This window comes from Lutra lutra, chromosome 11, assembly GCF_902655055.1.
Source record: "Lutra lutra chromosome 11, mLutLut1.2, whole genome shotgun sequence".
NCBI classification, from domain to species: Eukaryota; Metazoa; Chordata; class Mammalia; order Carnivora; family Mustelidae; genus Lutra; species Lutra lutra.
The window spans coordinates 91,402,504-91,424,527 of NC_062288.1; the positions used below are offsets into that span (position 1 = coordinate 91,402,504).

Here is a 22,024-nt window from a genome sequence, read left to right on the forward strand (position 1 = left end):
GCAATTGACCTCACCTTTGACAGAAGCAATTTCACACAGGAAACATGACCTTCATAGACAGCAGACAGAAGAGGGGTAATATGATGTTTATCTGGAGCCTATGAAATAATGAGATAAAAAACTTTATTTTTCATTTCTCTCTTCCTTCTAGATTTATTTAGAGAACTCTCAATGTTTTCCTATTTGCCTTGTTACACAAAATTGCTTCATAGCTACAAGTTTTCCGCTTTTCAGACAGTGGCCAAGGCCCATGCCCATAAGAAATATCTCCTTGGGTATCAGTGCAGTGAAGTATAGGGCACAGGGTTTTGACCTCAACTCAGACCTTGACTCTGCTACTTATTGTATTGATTATTTAACCTCTTTGAGCCCCAAGTCCTCACTATTGTAGGAATGCCAGTGAGGTCCAGGAAGGGAAGAGGTGGGTAGAAATTAGCTGCTAAAGAGGTAAAAGACTGACACAATGGGGCCAAGTGACACGGTGTCCCCTGAAATGTATAAAGTGTATCTCACTTGTTATCATGGTTACTTAAACATTTGTCCAAAACTCTGAAAAGCTATAAAAGGCAAGAGCCGGGAGATGATTGCTCTCGTCTGACCTTCTGCCTATTGACCTTTGTCCAAAACTCCAATCTGGATTTATCCTAGGACTGCAGAGTCCTCCACTGCATGATAGCCATTTGCTACCTGTAGTTTTAAAAGTCCGTCTGTGCTGCTTATTTTTAAAAAAATTCTAAGTTACAGGAAATTCGGTATAATTTTAGACTTTATTCTTATTTTACAAGCCTATAGAAAATAATTATTCAAGGAATACAACAAATTTTTTTTCCTAAAATGACACTGTTCTTTACATACATTAATATCTGCTCCTTTCAGCAGCAGAAATTCCAGGATTTCAAGCTGCCCACAGTCTGCTGCATAATGAAGAGGCTTCCTTCCACCTTCTAGTGTCCGGTTGACATCTTCTCCCTTATAAGAGAAGCCAAATGAAAATGATATTTAGATGGATGGTAGACTGAAGATGGAACATGAAAATACCCGGTATTCTTCCCTCTTAAGTCATAAGAATTTCATGAAACAATTACATTTTTTGCAAGGTGAAATAAGTGACCAAGAAGTTGAAATTAAATTCTGCGTAGTAGCACACATACAGTATGAAGGTAATTCAATCATGTCTAGCCAAACTGAAAACGATAGACAATACTAACTCTCATGAAATACTTTATTGTACTCTAAGGAGTTCAGTCAGCATTATGTCAAGATGTGACCACAGAAGACTGGTAAGTTCAAATACTGAGAGTTTATGCTGAGCACAGGACATGTATTATAATTCAAGGAAAAGCATCATGACTTTGAAGGAAGCAGACATCATTATCACAAGTAGTTAGTATTGCTACTAAGAATCCTTTCCTTCATTTAACATTTACTAAAGCCCCACTATATGGCAGGCACCGTGCACAGAGACAAAGGTAAACAAAATCAGACATGGCTTCTGATTGGATGGAACTAACCATCTTGTGTGGGGAGGAAGATATTAATCAAATAGTCACATAATTAAACAATGTTAACAAAAAAAACCACACACACAAAATACTTACACCAAAAAAAAAAAAAATCAAAATATAACTTATAAAGGAAAGGAACTCAGTGCTGCACAAATACTATCAGAAGAACAGGACACAGCCTCCACCCCAAACTACTCGAACTCATGCAGCAATTCAGTAACGTGGCAGGATACAAAATCAATGTACAGAAATCAGTTGCTTTCTTATACACTAACAATGAAAACATAGAAAGGTAAATGAGAGAATCGATTCCATTTACTATAGCACCAAGAACCATAAGATACCTGGGAATAAACCTAACCAAAGAGGTAAAGGGTCTGTACTCGAGGAACTACAGAACACTCATGAAAGAAATTGAAGAAGACACAAAAAGATGGAAAAACATTCCATGCTCATGGATCGGAAGAATAAACATTGTTAAAATGTCTATACTGCCTATAGCAATCTATACTTTCAATGCCATCCCAATCAAAATTCCATTGGCATTTTTCAAAGAGCTGGAACAAACAATCCTAAAATTTGTATGGAACCAGAAGAGACCCCAAATTGCTACGGAAATGTTGAAAAAAAAACTGGGGGCATCACATTGCCTGATTTCAAGCTTTACTACAAAGCTGTGATCACCAAGACAGCATGGTACTGGCACAAAAACAGACACACAGACCAGTGGAACAGAGTAGAGAGCCCAGATATGGACCCGCAACTCTGTGGTCAACTAATCTTTGACAAAGCAGGAAAAAATATACAGTGGAAACAAAGTCTCTTCAATAAATGGTGTTGGGAAAATTGGACAGCTACGTATAGAAGAATGAAACTTGACCATTCTCTTACACCATATACAAAGATAAACTTGAAATGGGTAAAAGAACTCAACGTGAGGCAGGACTCTATCAAAACCCTAGAGGAGGACATAGGCAGTAACCTCTTCAACATCAGCAACAGCAACTTCTTTCAAGACGCATCTCCAAAGGCAAAGGAAACAAAAGCGAAAATGAACTTTTGGAACTTCAACGAGATCACAAGCTTCTGCACAGCAAAGGAAACAGTCAACAAAACAAAGGGGCAACCAATGGAATGGGAGAAGATATTAAGAAATGACAGTACAAAGGGTGATACCCGAGATCTATAAAGAACTCCTCAAATTCAACACACACAAAACCGATAATCACGTCAAAAAATGGGCAGAAGACGTGAACAGACACTTCTCCAAAGAAGACATACAAATGGCTAACAGACACATGAAAAAATGTTCATCATCATTAGCCATCAGGGAGCTTCAAATCAAAACCACACTGAGATACCACCTTACATCAGTCAGAATGGTCAAAATTAACAAGACAGTAAACAACAAGTGTTAGAGAGGATGTGGAGAAAGGGAAACCCTCTTACACTGTTGGTGGGAATGCAAGTTGGTGCAGCTACTTTGGAAAATAATGTGGAGAATCCTTAAGAAATAAAAATAGAGCTACCCTATGACCCTGCTATTGCACTACTGGGTATCTACCCCAAAGATACAGATGTAGTGAAAAGAAGGGCCATCTGTACCCCAATGTTCATAGCAGCAATGACCAGTCACCAAACTGTGGGAAGAGCCAAGATGCCCTTCAACAGACAAATGGATAAAGAAGATATGGTCCATATATACAATGGAATATTATGCCTCTATTAGTAATAATGAATACCCAACTTTATCAACATGGATGGGACTGGAGATTATGCTGAGTGAAATAAGTCAAGCAGAGAGAGTCAATTATCATATGGTTTCACTTATTTGTGGAGCGTAAGGAATAACATGGAAGACTGGGTGAAGGAGAGGAGAAGGGAGTTGGGGGAAATCGGAGGGAGAGACAAACCATGAAGAGACTGTTGGACTCTGAGACACAAACTGAGAGTTTTGGAGGGGAGGGGTGTGGGTGAGTTAGGTGAGCCTGGTGGTGGGCATTAAGGAGGGCACGTATCACATGGAGCGCTGAGTGTGGTGCATAAACAATGAATCCTGGAACACTGAAAAAATTAAATTAAATTAAAAAAAAAAAAAAAAAAAAAAGACCAGGACTTAATCTTGGTGATGGATGGGGAGTGGGTCATGTTGGAGAATGAACTTAAGGCCTCAAAAAAACTTTTCATTCACTGAGAAGATTCTAAGAGTAACAAATACAACCAGCCTCTTTGCTGACCAGCTACTATGGGTTTGGTACTGTGCTAGACACATAATCTCTAATCTTTAAACCAACCTTAAAGGAGAAAGTCTCTATCTAATAAATGAAAAGCCTGAAGCTAAATTAGGTTAATTAATTTACTGTGGCTTAGTTAACAAGTGAGATCTAAACTCACGTTGCCTCCAACTCAGTATCTGCCCATCTTTCTTTCTTTCTTTCTTTTTTTTTTTTTAAAGATTTTATTTATTTGTCAGAGAGAGAGGGAGAGCGAGTGAGTGCAGGCAGACAGAATGGCAGGCAGAGGCAGAGGGAGAAACAGGCTCCCCGCTGAGCAAGGAGCCCGATGCGGGACTCAATCCCAGGACGCTGGGATCATGACCTGAGCCGAAGGCAGCTGCTTAACCAACTGAGCCACCCAGGCGTCCCATCTGCCCATCTTTCTTAAGCAAAGCTCAGATTTTCAGAGTAGCAACATGTCCGAAGGAATTTATTTTCTCAACTTACCCTGGTTTGGTCAACTACTTATCAAACCATATTCTGAATCAAGATGTTCAGAACCCTATCATTCCATGGCCATTACAAGCTGTTCTTTCAAACACACTCTATATGGGTACAGAAGAAAGGTGTACAACATGCTTAAAGTCGCTGGAGATGGGGTTGAAGCTTCAACTCTATTTATTTGTAGTATGGGACCTTAGACTGGTTATTTTCCAAATCCGTTTCCTTATCTGTAAAATGGGAATAAAAATGCTTAGACCTCACAAGGTTTTAGTGCATCATTAAGCCACTCCATGCAATTTAACATAGTTTCTGACACAGTATAAAATGTTTAATTAAGGTCAGCTACTATTTCTGTGGACCCTGATGTTGGTCTATACTAGCACTAAAAGACTATCCAAACTGAGTACAGGCAGGTTTCTGCATAATGCTTGAGATTTAAAGGTATGACTTAATATAATATACTTGCTATTTGGAAACAAATTTAAATAGTAAGGGCAACTTGATATGCCGTCTTAGCCTTTACTCACAACTGCACAAATGAGAGGCTTTGAGGCAAACGGAAATACTGCTTCAGTGATTCTCAAATATATTTTTCCTTATTAGTATTTCCTTTCCATTACTAATATTAGCTAGAGAGCATTAACTGGATAGGTGCTTTTTTCATGAAAAGAAAGTACTGCTTGTAGTAGGTAATCAATAAGATGACTTCATCAAAAAGATACATTCTTGAATCAAAGTAAGTGGCCTCTTCCCACTTAGTCTAAGTATGGAAATGCACATGAAATGGAGTTGTAAGTTTAAACTTTATCCTTTATCCCTGCAGACATATCTTTACAACTCTTATTTTAGCAGACAAAAGATGACAATATCAGAAAGACTTTTGTATGACGGACAGGAAAAAAAGGATCCTCTTCTGTGGAGCCTTAGCAAAAGCTGTACTCACAGAGAAATTTGTAACACTAAAAGATCTGTACTGGAAAAGTAGGAAGGCCTCAAAATAATGATTTTTGTACTTTCACCTTAAGAAACTAGAGAGTATTACACACACACACACACACACACACACACACACACACACACAACCAACCTAGAGAGTATTATGCTAAGTGAAATAAACTAGCTGGAGAAAGAAAAATACCATATGATTTCACTCATTTGTGGAATTTAAGAAACAAACAGGCAAGCAAGCAAACAAACAATGAGCACAGGTTAAAAAAAGGGGGGGGGGGTGGCAAACCAAGAAACGGACACTTAACTACAGAGAACAAACTGATGGTTACCAGAGCAGAGGTAGGGGGGGAATGAGTGAAACAGGTGATGGGGATTAAGAACCACACTTGGAATGAGCACAGGGTGATACATGGAAATGCTGAATTACCATACAGTACATGTGAAATTAATATTACACTGTACGTTAACTAGAATTTAAATAAAAACTTAAAACTAGGGAGAAGAAAAAAGGTTTATGGAAATCCCTGTACCTTCTGCTCAATTTTGCTGTGAACCTAAGTATGCTCCAAAAAATAAAGTTTATTTTTATAAAAAGGAAAATTCAAAGTAAGCCAGAGGGAAAAATAAAAGAGCAGGAACAAACGAAACAGAAAACAAAAAAGTAATAGAAATCAAAAGCTGATTCTCTAAGATCAATATAATTGATACATATCTAACCAGAGTGATCAGAAAAATAAAGACTGGGGGTGCCCGGGTGGCTCAGTCGTTAAGTGCCTTGGGCTCAGGTCAGCATCCCAGGGTCCTGAGATCCAGCAGCACAGGAAGCCTGCTTCTCCCTCTCCCAGTCCCCTTGCTTGTGTTCCCTCTCTCACTGTGTCTCTCTCTGTCAAATAAATAAATAAAATCTTTAAAAAAAAAAAAAGTGAATACATAAAGTGCTAATATCAGACTTTACTGATAACCTTTCCACAAAGAAACTCCCAGTCCCTAGAGGGCTACAATGGTAAATTCTACCAAACATTTAAGAAAAAGAGTAATACCAATCTTCTTCCAGAAGATGGGAAGATTTCCACTCATTTTATGAGGTCAGCATTACTCTTCAAAATGCGACAATGATGATACAGAAGATCACTACAACAAAACAAAACAAAAGAATGCTACAGGAATTCATCCCTCATGAACACAAATTCTAAACAAAATTTTAGCAAATTGAATCCAAAGATATAAAAAAAAGACTATAACCATGATCAAAAGGAGTTTATCCCAGGAATACAAAGTTGGTTAAATATCTGAAAAGTCAGTCAACATAATTCATCATTTCAACAAACCAGAAAAGAAAAAACATATGATCATTTTAGTAAATGAGAAAGTACCTGACAAAACCCTAAATCTCTTTCCTGATAAAAGCTCAGCAAACTAGGAAAAGAAGAAAACTTCCTTGGTGTAATAAGGGGCTTTCATAAATAAACAAACAAACTTCAACTATCACACTACATTGGTGACATATTCAATGCTTTGCCCCTAAAAATCAGGAACAAGACATCTCTGTTCTTACCAATTCTACTCAACATAACCAGTGCAATTAGGAAAGAGACTCTCTATTTGGAGGTGACATGATCATTTATGTAGAAAATTCTATGGAAGCTACCAAAAGGCTACTAGAATTAGTAACTTTAGTGGTGTTTCAGGACACCACTGCATTTTTATATACTAGCAATGAGTACCTGTAAATCAAAACTAAAATCAGTGTTATTTACAAGAGAATCCAAAGATATAAAATACTTAGTGATAAATTAACAAAAATGTGAAATACCTATACACCGAAACTGCTAAAAAGTGCTGAAATTAGAGAGTACCTAAAGATATGGAGAGATATACCATGTTTGTTGGCTGGAACACTCAGGACTGTAAAGATGTTGATTCTCCCCAAAGTGACGCATAGATTCAATGCAATACCAGTCAAAACCACAGCAGGCTTTTTTAGAAAACTGACACACTGACCTAAATTTGATCTGAAAATGTAGAGAATCTAGACTAGCCAAAACCACTTTAAAAAGAACAATTTGGAAGGCTAGTACTACATGACTTCAAGAATTATTAGAAACTGAAGTAATCAAGAAGGTACAGCATTGCCGTAAAATTATAATTTTTTAAAAAAAGATTTTATTTATTTGACAGAATTCACAAGTAGGCAGAGAGGCAGGCAGAGAGAGAGGGGGAAGCAGCCTCCCTGCTGAACAGACAGCGCCATGTGGGACTCGATTCCACAACCCTGAGATCATGACTTAAGCCTAACGCAGAGGGCTTAACCCACTGAGCCACCCAGGCTCTCCAAAATACAGAAACCTTTATCACTATAGTGAAAGCAAGCGGATCAATGGTTGCCTGAGGGAAGAGGAGGGAGGGATTACAAAAGAGCACAGGGTAACAGATCTGTTCATTATCTTCATTGTGGTGATGATTTCACAGGTATATACATGTCAAAACTTTCAATTATACCTCAATAACAGATTTTCCTGAAACCAAATCTCTGTGGCTCTATTCCTACAAAATGGCTAACAAAGCAATATGTGAGACAGGATGAGAGCAGGGCTAACAATCTTCATGGGAGACTTAAAGAGCAATAGCTAGTTGAGTCAAGCTCCTTCACAGCTCCCTCTTGCCTTCTATATCCTATTCCTCAACTAACTACATGGAACCAGTTTTAAAGTGTGATGAGAGAGGATCAAAGTGACCCCTACCTGTTGGGTAGGCTTCAGAGATCAAAACAATTGTCTGAATTGCTGGAAAAAACATCCTTATCAAGATCCCAACTTCTAGCACTCTTTTGCCTACTCCATTCTTTACTCTGCAACTACAGAGAACCTGCTAAACACAAAATGTGATCACATCATTCCCTTTTAAAAAGTCCTCCGAATTTGAGAGGCAGGGCAGAGATTTGTGGAGGGAAGGGGGAAAAAAATGGAACAAGATGGGAAGGGGGAGGAGAGGGAGTCAACCGTTAAGAGACTCTTAATCTCAGGAAACAAACTGAGGGCTGCTGGGCCTGGGGGTGGGGTGGGGAGGATGGGGAGGGACAGGGTGGCTGGGTGATGGTCACTGGGGAGGGTATGTGCTATGGTGAGTGCTGTGAATTGTGTAAGGCTAATGAATCACAGACCTGTACCCCTGAAACAAATAATACATTATATGTTAATTTAAAAAGAAAAGAGAAAAGAGGGGCGCCTGGGTGGCTCAGTGGGTTAAAGCCTCTGCCTTCGGCTCCCGTCATGATCCCAGGGTCCTGGGATCAAGCCCCACTTCGGGCTCTCTGCTTAGCAGGGAGCCTGCTTCCTCCTCTCTCTGACTGCCTCTCTGCCTACTTGTGATCTCTGTCTGTCAAATAAATAAATAAAATCTTAAAAAAAAATTAAAAAAAAAGAGAAAAGAAAAGTCCTCTGAAGGCTATTCATCACTCCTAGAGGATAATGTCTAAACAACACAGTTTAGAAGATCTGGAGTCATCTATCTGGTGATTGCCCTTCCAACTTCAATTCCCACAGCATTCCTCCCCCAGAACCCCACTCCCCTCCCCTCCTTTGTTAACTCCTAGTAATCCTTTAGAAGCAGGCTTTAATACAACTTCCTGTGGAAAGTCATCTCTAACCACCTCAGCTCAGCTCTGAGTAATGTGAACCTCACAGGTGTGCCCAAAGCACCTTGCATTTCTCTGTCATTAACATTTATCACATTGTGCTCAAACTGCCTATATCAGTATCCGCTATGAACACAGGTCAGGTAGGTACCCGGACTCTATTACTTACTTTTGCATCTCCAAGGCCTAGTACAGTTTCTGACATATGGTAAATATTGATATGATAAAGCTTCTGGTTGAAGAAATGGTGAGGTTGCTCAAGTAATAGATTTGGAAGCAGGTCATATAGGACACCTTCCATTTCAAGCAAACAGGGATTAGCTAACTATCTAGTAACAGCAGCAGTAACTTGAAATCAATGGTGTGTTCAGCGAAGTAGAGAGAATTTCACCCCCCGCCCCCAGTCCTGATAGGTTTAACTGCAGCAGTGGTGATAAAAATACGGGAAGGAAGACAGTGCTCTATCTAGTTCCTTTCTCCTACCCCTCTGCCCATGCTCTAGGCGTTAGTGACATCACCAGAAAGGAAGTTAGACACCTGTTCTGTAATATTGATTCTAACTTAATGAAACACTGCCGGCTACAAAGAAAAATCTAACCCTAATTTTCAGTCTCCCAGATTCTGGGATTAAAGAAAGATATCCTATCTCAAGGGGTCCCTTAGCATTAAATGACAATCTGACCATGTTTTCCTTTTTCTCTTGCTTTTCCACTTTCCACAGAGACTATTTTAAGTTTCTTCCACTTTTTTTAATCGACTTTCTACTTCTCTATCTCCTCGTTCCCTTTCATTCTCAGCAGATAACCTCATCACACCCTCTGTACACAGAAGACACCTTCAGACAGCCACTCCCTCAGGAACTTCCCTCCACCACAACTTCCTACAACTGACAAATCTCTCCTCTTATCTGAAGCCAAACTCTCACCTGTGTTTTGGATATTAACTTTTCTTGTTTTCTTAGAAAATTTAATCCCTTGTTTATCCCTTTTCTTGTCTGTGTTTTCTTTTCTTTCTTTTTAAAGATTTTTATTTATTTATTTTACACAGAGAGAGATCACAAGTAGGCAGAGAGGCAGGCAGAGAGAGAGGGGGAAGTAGGTTTTCCGCTGAGCAGAGAGCCCAACGCGGGGGCTCGATCCCAGGACCCTGAGATCATGACCCGAGCCGAAGGCAGAGGTTTTAACCCACTGAGCCACCCAGGCGCCCCTTGTCTGTGGGCAGACAACCTCTCCCGCTGGACTGTCTACTTTTCATCAGTATGTGCCATCCACAACTCTTCCACTAAACAAGCAAAATACAACACGATAAGCTCTCCTTAGACCCTCCGTTAGACCTTTCACTTACGGTTCGCCTCCTCCCTCTCACAGCTAAGCTTTCCAAAAACACGGTCCATATTTGCTATCTCCAACTTCTCACCTTCTGTTCTAATTTGACTTCCACCCTCAACACTACACCATAACCATTTTCGCTGAGGTCAATGACTTCCACGTTGCAAAATGCAAAGGTTATCTCAGTCCTCACCTTAAATGACCTCACAGAAGTGACAAAGTCGATCTTTCTTCCTTTTTTAAACACACTCTCTCCTGGCTTCAGCTACACCACATTACTGACTACTGCTTCTCTGTCACCTCTCCTGACTTACCCAGGATAACCAGGTGGTTAAAATAAATTTGGGGGATCTTGGTTATAATTTCCGATTTTCATCACATGTAATTTAAACAGCTGTTAAGTTCAGCCATCCTTATACAGTCCTGTAATAATATCTATATCAAAATACTTTGACTAGAAATTTTTTTGAATAACAAATGCTTCCTTAGGGATAAAGTTTACATGTGTTTAAAGGCTTTACCATGCAGTAACACTGTGATTATAAAACTGTTTCTCATCAGGATACGTGTGTAAGTAATTATGCAGGTCACAGATAACAGCTCTGCACACACAACTCTTCACACATCTTCATACACAGGTGAAGTAATGCAAACTGACATACCTAATTTGTAATCACATCAAAGCTTGCCTAGCTTTTCCTCTCCCTTTTAATAAGAACAATCTATCCAGTTTCATTTTACTCTTTTATTCCAACAGGAAGCCTGTTGGTTGTTAAATATACAACACAGATTTTTATTCTATTACAATTATATTTTGACTTATTTTTCTTCTAAGTTGTTTTTAAGCTATTCTTATTTTCTCTAAACATGGCATATTCCAGATATGTAATATGGCAGATATAATTAACGTCACAATATTTTCTGGTGAGCAGTTTAAATTTAATACATTCTATCCAGAAGCACTACAGTGACTACGAAATGCTTTAGGATAGGTTGACTCCTGGTGCCTCTCAAGTAAGGGGGTTTAGATTATGGTGGGAGGAGAAAGTCTATGTGACATTCCAAATTGAATGGAACCCAAGAAGAGTTCTAAGATTATTCCATATTCCAGCAACTGCAGACTACCTGCTCCAATTCTTCCCTGGTCCTAATCAAAACTATTCATAGAACTAAAAGAAAAAAAAAAAGATGTGATAATGCATGACTAGTTTATATCAATAAATCAGTGAGGTCTATGTTAAGAGGAGAACCAAGTAAACTGTAAGCAATATCCTTTATTCCTATGTTGAAGCATGACATTTTAGGGCTGGACAGTGGGTGGTTTTGAAAATTAAATAACATTACTGGCATTTATGAAGGCTAATCATGCTTCATTTCTCAAGTATCACTGTTTTTTTTTTTTTTTTTTTAAGATTTTATTTATTTGACAGAGATCACAGGTAGGCAGAGAGGCAGGCAGAGAGAGAGAGGAGGAAGCAGGTTCCCTGCCGAGCAGAGAGCCCGATGTGGGGCTCAGTCCCAGGACCCGGGGATCATGACCTGAGCCGAAGGCAGAGGCTTTAACCCACTGAGCCACCCAGGTGCCCTCAAGTATCACTGTTCTGAATAACTAAGAGCCTGAGCCATACTGATAAATTCTTATCTGACTAGAAAATTATTGGTGTAATGGCCTAGTTCTACTTTTAATATCAATAAATCAGCTACTATTAACTGAGCAGCCATGTTGTGCTGGGCATGCGAATGGTACAAAAAAGTAGAATTTTTACCTAAATTTATACCATAAATACCTAAGGTAGGTGTGCCTACCTTAGAAGTCAGAGACTATATCTTGTACTTCTTTTATTACTACCACAATACCTAATATGGTACTTTTAAACCTCAATAATTTGTGATTGCTGGTTATGACAGCAGTTATAAAATGCTATACTAAGACGTAACAGTATTCGCTAAGGTGATTTGGAGAGTGTGGGTGAACACAGCATACGTGCACATGAGAGAATATGCCTGCAGAAATTAATTATGGTGTATGGATTTCTCATAGGAATTTCCTCCTGGGAATCCAGGAAGTGTTTATTTGGAAAGTACCTACCACACGACATAGTTGTGAGGTTGCACTGAAATAACGTTAAGGTGCCTGGCACATAGTGAGCACTCAATAATGCCAAACGCTTTTATTAACAAAGTCCTCAATGGTTCTCATTTGATGCCTTTCCACTCAATTTCTCCACCTTCAACAATTCAGCAAATGTCGATCAAGCACATCAATGTTCCTAAAAAGTAAGACCAATCATGCTTCTTCACTCAAAAAATTTCAACTGCTACCTTCTGTTGAATAGAAAATCCTCATCATGACATTCAAGTCCTCTTCACTTCAACCCCAACTTGCCTTTCTGGCCGTTTTACCTCATACTACACTGTTCCCAACACATCAGTGCTCTCCTGCTTCTGGGAAACTTCATGTTGTTGCCTTTCTTTGCCAGGGTTACCCGCACTTCTTTTCATGTCCTGATCTGCTGAAATTCCACTTACTTTTCGAGTCCTATTTTCTCTCATAAAACTTTTACCGATACTCTTCCCCCCCTTGATACTCTTGATATCTAATTCCCTTCTTTTAATCCTCACAGTTTTTAGTTTATGTCTCTTACTATATTTTACCTTTTTTTCAATTAGGTATTTGTTATTTATGTACTTCAATAAAAACTCCATTAAAAAAAGGAGAGTGTCTTACTTATACACATACTGCCTATGACGTCTATGGGGGACTTGTGCCAACAGTCCAATTTAATGAATTAGTGCAGTCATTTACAGCATCTTTGTCACACTATGGAACCTGCTGCTTACCATAACAACTCTACTCCCCAAAGAGGTAGTTTAAAAATATCATCAGTGGGTCTGAAAGTCACAGAGGCTCAGTGTTAGAAAGGGCTCTGAATGTCATCTAACCCAACTCCTCACTCTGTTTGAATCAGTGTTCGTGTTATGTCCAACCTAAAATTGAACCTCTCTAATGAAAGGAAACTCAAGATCTTACTGATCAGCTCATTCCCACTTTACAGTTCTGGTTCTACCCCTTGGGGACACATGGAACAAGCAGTCCCTGGTTTCATGTCAGACTACCCATTATGTTTACCAGCCACATCAAATTATAACTAAAATGAAATCTTTTTATATGATTTGCTGTTACCCTGAACTTCAGTTACAGATTTTCTGAGCATACACGCTGGGCTATTACATTAATTGCTATTAAATTTCAACTTAAAATGGCCATTTTATTTTCCTAGGCTACCAAGTTCTTTCTAGGTTCTTATTAAAAGGAATTTGTTAGTTCTGATACCCAACCTCCCTCTAGTTGTTGTACCTCACCTATCTTCATTATGGTGACCTAAGACATTTATTCGAAAATGAGAAAAGATGATGAAGGAGGCCCGCCAGTACTCAGGAAACTTCCTTTAGCTCACTACATAAAGAAATAGGCAGAGTATTTGGATACGGCCATTCAAGTAGTCTTGAATTTAGTTCATGACATTCTTATCCCACCATCCTTTACCATCATTCCCCAAAGCATAACATTAAAACATAAAAATTTCAATGGAATGATTGAGATTTCCTTTATCTAATATTAGTCTAGGAACTGCAAAAAAAGGGAAATTAGCATAGCATAAATAATAAAATCTATAAATAATCTAACTGATCCCTTCGTAAGTGATAGACAACCCCACAGCCACCACAAAAATACTTAAAAAGTAACACATTCATTAAGTAAGATTTGGAGAGAAGAGATCTTTCTTCTAGTGAGTCCTGCCATGTGAAACACAACAATTATTACTATTTTGCTGTCCTTCTGTTTAATTATTTGCTATGGAAGTAAATAACACTTATTTAACCCTGAAGTATCTTATCTTGCTACCATTCTTGACAGCTACAGAATATGCTGTTGAGCAGATGTGCCATAGTTTACCTTATTACTTTAATTCTGGAAATGTAGTTTAATACCAAATACCCTGTACCATTAAAGTTCTTATTTTATTATCATATATTTCATTTATTCCAAAGCATGCATTTTCCTGTATTTTAACATCTCTGAAATCAGGTTACAAGATAGGAAAAAAAAAGTTGGGGAAGAGAAAATGGCAAAATTCACTGAAGGCAAGATCTGCTCATAGTATCCTCATGGGAAACGGGTGAGTGTGCCATCAATTCTAGTTCAGAGTATTTCATATGTTAATAATGTAATAAAGATGCTAAATAAATTAAAACTAGTAGGAACACATTAAATCCTAATGCTAATACTAAATGTTTGGAAGTTCGCACTTCATCTAAACTGTGTCCACAAACTAACACAGAAAGCAAACTGTCTTCCAGTGTTAACTGATACATTCTCCAGGTCACATTCCTGATATGTCTGATTCAACTTCTGTGAAAATGAACAGAAAAAGACAACTCAAAAAGCTCAGAATGGGGACACCTGGGTGGCTCAGTTGGTTAAGCATGTGACTCTTGATTTCAGTGCAGGTCATGATCTCAGGGTGATGAGATCAAGCCCCATGTCAAGCTCCACTCTGGCATGTTTGCATACCCTCAATCTGGACAGCTTTCCCCTTTAAAGGGTAACTTAGAGAAAAAAAAAAAAAAAAAAAACAGTATCAGGGTGTATGAAAACTATAAGAAAACTATAACAAAGGGAAAAAAATCATACTGAAAACTCAAAATTTTAGAAAGCATTCACAGAGTGATCAAGATGGAATCCGAAAGACATGGTTTCTATGAAAAAAGTATCTTAAGAGGAAAATAAGCAAATATGCAAAGCGAACAAACAGAGATCCAGGCTTTTGGGAATAGGAAACTGGTTGAGAAAGTGAAGTATGACAGGAGAATTAAAACTGAAATTGCAAGATTAAAATCTGCACCAAAGTCAGAGCTGGGTAAAAGCCTAAATTAAGAAAACTTAAATAAAGAATTGACTATAAGCTTAAGAAATTCTCCCAGAATACCAAGGTCTGATAAACAAAAATCATTTACATGATATAATGATAGTAAAGCTAAAATCTATAAATAATACATTGTCAAAACAAGGGGAACTGCAAGTTATAAAAGTAAACTTTTTGAGTTAAAAAAAAAAGACCTGAACCTGCAGATCCTAAAAGCCCATTGGCAAAATTCAATAGAACCACCCGCCCCCAGTGCCCATTAGTATAGTTTTGCAATTTCTGTTTTACAAGGATAAAAATAAAAAAAATAAAAGATATGTTAACTCTAACGAAAATTAAATTAGCCCAGTCTCTTTCTCCAACACTGAATTCTAGAGGACAAGAGACAAACTATCTATAGTAATGCTTTCTGGAGAGGACTTGGGGATCAGGTCTAAGCCTCTGAGGAGAGTTACTGACACTGACACTACTGGGGGATGTATGAGGTGTCCTTTAAATATGTTGGAGGTAGGCAGAAGGTCTACAGAATCTCTGATCTGCAGCTGAGAGAGAATAAATTATGACTCATGCGTTCCACACCAAGCAAATCAACATTCATGTGTAAAGGCAAAGGCAGTCTTGGGCACCAGCAAATCAGAAAATACACCACTGATGTTCCCATGAGTGGAGGAGGAGGAGGTGAGCAGTATCTTAGGACTTCTAGTGCAGTAAATTCTCCAACATTTAGTCTCAGCATCCCAGAGTTATTTCTGTTTATAATGGTTCTATTTATGGGTATTTGCTAAGGCAGACAGTCTTTTAAATATTTATTAATTAGGGGTGCCTGGGTAGCTCAGTCGTTAAGCATCTGCCTTTGGCTCAGGTCATGATCCCAGGGTCCTGGGATTGGGCCCCGCATCTGGCTCCCTACTAGGCAGGAAACCTGCTTCTCATTCTCCCACTCCCCCTGCTTCTGTTCCCTCTCTCGCCGTGTCTCTCTGTCAAATAAATAAAATAAAATAAAATAAGTAATTCATTTAGAAATCACAAAAAGAAACACACTGCATGTTAACATAAATGGGATTTTTAAAAATGAAAAGTAATATATTTCTCTTCCCCTCTCCCTCAAAATGTGAAGGGTGACCCTGCATTACACTTCTTTTTTTCCAATTCTTTTTAATGTCTGCTTTAATAGGGGACAGCTGACTTCTCATACCTGCTGTCACATTCAATTTGTTCTGACATACCGTTTTGGGCAAAATATATGAAGAAAATTTGGCCTCCCACAGATATGTAGTTGAACAAGTAAAAAATATAACTTTTAAAAAAATTTTACTTGAGAGAGAGAGTGTGAAAACGAGCAGGGAGAGCAACAGAGAGGGAGAAGCAGGCTCCCAGCTGAGCAAGGAGCAGGATGTAGGGTCTGAGTCCCAGACTCAGGTCATGACCTGAACTGAAGGCAAAAGTTAATCTATCTGAACCACCCAGGCGCTCCATATTTAGCATGTTTTTAACAGCCTTTTTAGTTAATTATGGATTTTCTTTGACTCTACACTAAAACTCAACAAGCGGTAGCTTGTTAAAAATCACTCACAATGTGGAATCTCACTGTAGCAATGAACTTCATACTGTTACATTAAAACCCATCAGTCTATTTACACTTTGAATGGATCTTTTATAAATATGCATGATTTTGTAATGAATAGGTCGTTTAGAAAGTACGGGTTTACTGAGTTTCACAGATCTTCCAAATGCTGACACACTTCTTTCTTTAATATCAAAACAATCACATCCATTGATTTATACTTCCAATCTCATCACTAAAGCCGTTAAGTACTTGGAGGCTGTCAAGCTCAAAATGGCAGATGCAAATGTTCCAAATTTTGCCTTATTTCTTCGGCTCACTAACTTCATTGCAGATGCAAATGTTCCAAATTTTGCCTTATTTCTTCGGCTCACTAACTTCATTTTCAAGAAAATACCTGCCAAATATCCAAGACTGAGTAACCAAATTTATAATCTGCAGGGTTTTGCTCCATCAAATAGGCAGGGAGTTCAGGTTGCAGCTCCAACTGCAAAAGTGCTTTACGAACACTTCCCACTTGTTCACACAGAATATGAAGGAAGTGTACACCACAACCAAGAGCTAATGAAAGTGCACCGTTTAGCATTTCATCAAGGGCATCCTGAAGGGAAACTGGCACATATGTAATTGTGCATGTGTTGGGGTAAAGTTCACAATGACTAGCAGCCATAGGGCTTGGCACTGCTGCCTTGATTTTAACAGCGGCTTTACTTACCTCTGCTTCTGCACCATCAGTAGAAGTGTCAGCATAGCGAAGAGAGCAAAGAAAGTCTTAATATTCTTATGAAAATAATTCTGACCTCACGGATGTCTTGAAGAGGGGCCCAACGCCCGCCCCCCCTCCCCTCCCCCGCCAAGATCTATCAGAACTATAGTACTTTGAGAACTGCTGCTTTAGGGAAATAGAAATGAATTCAAAGTCAGAACACAAGATTAGGGAGTCTGGGCATCAAAGAATTAATGATGAAAAAAGCCAATTAAATCCTTACTTAAGCAAATATGGTTAAAAACTAGATAATACAGATATCAAAAAGAAGTCGAGAGAGAAGACAGATTTAATTTAACATGTACATACAATCACACATTTATATAAAATAGAAAGTAGGTGAGGAAATAAAAATCGACTAGATTCTATCCAACTTGAGCCTTATTAAGTGACACAATCACAACTAAATACTGTACATGGAAGACTTTAAAATAAATGCTGGCATATCCTCCATGAAATACTATGCAGAATCATTTAAGATGAAAATAACATAGTTCTTGAATGCTTACCATGTGGCCAGGCACTGTTACTAGTACATTCCAGGTATTAATTCATTTAACTATTACAAAAGCTTTAGGAAATTAGTACCACTATTCCCTTACAAGGACACTGAGGAACAATGAAAGTAATCTGTACTGCTGACATGCAGAGATGACCATTTCTGTTGAGTGAATAAAGGAATGATCCCACTTACTTCAAAACCCAGAAAAATGTTTATCTATAATCATAAAAAATTTCAAAGAATATATACAATAAATCTATTAGTTGTCATCTTTAGAGACAAGGACCATGAGAATACGCTCTCATTTTCTGAGTTGTAATAATGTTATATTTTTTAAAATTTAAAAATCCATTAAAAATTTAAAAATCCATTACTTTCCTACTCAATTAAAGCAACACATATTTTTGTTTTGAAAAACAAAAACAAAAAAGGCTATTGCTTAGCAAAATTTAGACTGAAACACTTTTTTTCTGACGAAATTTAAGTTCTAGTAGAACAAAACAAAAAAACAAAAAGTATCTTTCAAGTCATGGAAGAAAAGGAAGCCAAGAAAATAAATTCCTATGGCTTAAAAAAAAAAAAAAAAAAGCAAAATGAAAATAAGTTTAAACAAAATAAATTCAAAGTCTAAAAAGAACATTTAAACTGATCAGTTATGTTAACAAATGTGAATAGGTTTAACTATCAAATTTAAACATGAAGAATGAATTTGGGTTTTGTTAAGTAACATTGGTAAAAGAAAAGCAAACAAAAATCCAATGAGAGACACACCTAAAAACAAAATACTGTGAGAAAATGTGAAAAATAGAAACAAATGGGCAAAAATATATCAGGAACATATATCTAAAAAATTAATGAGTAATATTAATACATGACAAAGTTGAATTCAAGGCAAAGAGTAAATGTGAAAGAGATGTTCATTTTACATTTAAAAATTATGTATGTTAGTCATGAATCTACCAAAGAATAGCAAGAAACAACTGACAAAATAGCGCCGTAGTGAGAGACTAATATATTATCAGACTTTGGCAGGTAAGACTATAGCAGGCATGATTAACAATCAGTAAGACTGAATTAATAACATATCGAATTTTGTGGAAATTCAAACTTTATGGAAACTACACCTTTAACTTACAATGATTAACAAAACTTGAATGTAATAGACCAAAGAAAACCTTAGTACCTCCTGAAGTTGAAAATCTTATAGAACCTATTCTCTAACCCCACTGCAATAAAACTATAAAGTAATACCAAAAACTTTAACATAAACACAAACCAGGACCAAAAAAACACCGAAGAAGCAACAAAATAACACACAAAACACACCAATTTACACACATAAACATGCACACACACAATGGAACCAATAGCGAATGTCCTAAATTACTGATGAAGCAAAGAAGAGCTCAAGACTGGAAAATTACTGTTTTAAAAATAAAGATAAAAATATTAAATTATTATATTAAAGGTAAGAATATTACCTTTAGGCCCAAAACTGTGGAAAACTACAGCTTTTGTAAGAGTGTTAATATAAAGTTATAGGCTTTTTAAAATCTTAATTTTATTTTCACATTAGACTTTAAAAACATTTATTATTTTGCCTAGACCTCGCAACAACAAAAGTTTTAAGTATACTAATTCTGGTAACTTTCCATATTAGCTAAAAGGTAATGACAATTTTTATAAACTTAAAAATCCATTAGAAAAACCTATACAGAAACATCATCCAATCCATCTTGCTTCCAAAGAAAATTAACCTCAGAACATCTGATTTCAAATTCAAAAATCTATTTTTCTAGTATCATAAATATCAGTAATAAGAGTGCATTTAAGAGTTTTCAATGCTTGAAAAAACCCTCAGTGTTTATAATGTATGTGTACACACACACACACACACACACACACACACAGAGTCCACTATTTCCTTTAGAATAATTATCCACAAATCTGGTCAAAATATATCCTTATAAAAAATGAGTATTTGGAATGAAAACAAGAATTAACAGCATACAGCAGTTTTAGGACTAACTGCAGAAAATCTCCAAGTCTTATTTTAAAGAAGTCTTAATATTTTGAGTCAAAGTCTAGGAGCCAAAGGAGGTGCTGAATTCATCATTTATTTTAAGCAAAACCAGCAAACAAATACCTGGCTTTGGTGGTACTGTGTAATAATATGATTGTTTCTTCCGGAATAACAAATTATAAAAAAAAAAAATAATGAGCAATATTCTCTATCAAAGGTAAAGAAGTCTTATAATGATCTAAATAAATGATTTTTTTTTTTTAAAGATTTATTTATTTGGCAGACAGAGATCACAAGTAGGCAGAGAGGCAGGCGGAGGGGGTAAGGAAGCAGGCTCCCTGCCGAGCAGAGAGCCCCACACGGGGCTAGATCCCAGAACCCCAAGATCATGACCAGAGCGGAAGGCTTCAACCCACTGAGCCACCACCCAGGCGGCTTTTTCTCAGAAAACGAGAGCGCATTCTCATGGTCCTTGTCTCTAAAGATGTCATTTATTTAAATGACTTTTTACATGAGTAACTCAAAGTGGCCCGGCATCTAATTTTTGATCTCCTTATCTTTTGTGTTACACCTTAGAAACTAGTTAAAAGCACTGAAGAACCCTAATGTACTGGGTGACAAGAGTTAAATCCCAAGACAATACTGTAGCTCCCCCTCACCATGATTCAGACCCCTTTTCTGCCAGTTTGCTAATGCCAACATGAAGGGGAACTGGTTCACCTGGTCTCTGTCTGTTAACACTTTATTCCCTGTCTAGATTTTGGATGCTCTTCTTTTCCTGCCATTTAGAGACTCAAATCTTGCCAGTGACTTTCAGCTCAAGCTGATAATCCTTAATCTGATCTTGATTTCATCTTCTGGAGAGAGAATAACTACAAGCTCTTTCTATATAAACTCTTACCATCACATGCACAGCTCTAGATCTTTTATAAGACCTTCAAACTTTTTTTTCATTCCTTAGTCATTTATCTGGTCATTTATCCAACAAATATTTATACGCTCCCACTAAGAGCGAGATATTACTCTACATGGTAGAAAAGTACTGAAGTGAACAAAAAAGACACAAATTCATCAGGTCAAGTAACAGTGTAATTTGCATAGCATGAGCTGGACTATGATCACTGTGGTTCTACAAGTTTCTCTTTTGACAACAGGTTTGTGTTAAGTCATTAAAAAAAATTGAAATTCCATTTCTCTACCCCCTCAGTCTTTAAAAAAAAAAAAATACTCCTGTTCATGACATGGAATGAGAGTGGTTTATGAAATCAAACACCTAGAGACAAATCTTGGCTCTGCCATTTACTAGCTTGGTTAACCTGGGCACATTACTTAAATTTCTTCAATTCTCATTTACCTTATCTGTCAAAACAATCTTTCATGGTGTCTTTTTTAAACCAAATGTTATGAGAATTAAATAAGAAAATGTAGACAAAGCACTCTGCAAATAACTTAATATTACATGGTGGCTATTAGAATATCATTACATTTATTTGTAACACAGGACAAGTATGAGGTCTTTGGTTTGCTTTACCTATATTCTAAAGATATTGTCATTTTAATCACTTATATGGTCGAGAGAGTAATTTTTCTTCTGGTGGGTGCTAGTACTACCTCACTGTTAAGTATATCTCCTGGAAGTTTAAGGCAAATAAGTTTAAGGCAAAAGGTAGGTACAATAGTGAATAAAAAAAATCACTTCAAGGAGCTATGTGATATGAAGTGCTCTATCTCTATCATTCACAGTCCAAACAGAGAGTAGGTCCATTCACCTAATCTAGTTCACTTTGTATTTCTATTTTTCTATATCTTCCTCTCACCAGATTTCCCCAGCTTTTTTCAATATTCTCCTTATTTACTCTCCTAAATGGTTTTAATATAGAATAAAAACATATTTACAAATACGTACATACTTTCAATAATTTCAGACTGCCTCTCCTTAATGGCAAAATCTTTTTTAAATTTTTATTAATTTTTAAAAATTGTTTCTATTAACATAGAATATATTATTTGCCCCAGGGTACAGATCTGTGAATCGTCAGGCTTACATACTTCACAGTACTCATCATATCATCTACCCTCCCCAATGTCCATAACCCAACAAAA

At 37.3% G+C, this 22,024-nt stretch overlaps 1 protein-coding gene across 1 annotated transcript in view; it reads right to left on the reverse strand.

The window, feature by feature from the left end:
- The window catches only part of MTPN (myotrophin), a 55,013-nt gene that overhangs the window by 19,280 nt on the left and 13,709 nt on the right, over window positions 1-22,024 (reverse strand). The window contains exons 2-3 of the mRNA XM_047694537.1: window positions 856-969; window positions 15-98 (exon numbers count right to left, since the gene is read on the reverse strand). Coding sequence (XP_047550493.1) covers window positions 15-98; window positions 856-969 — 198 coding nt within the window. The remainder of the gene's footprint in view (window positions 1-14; window positions 99-855; window positions 970-22,024) is intronic.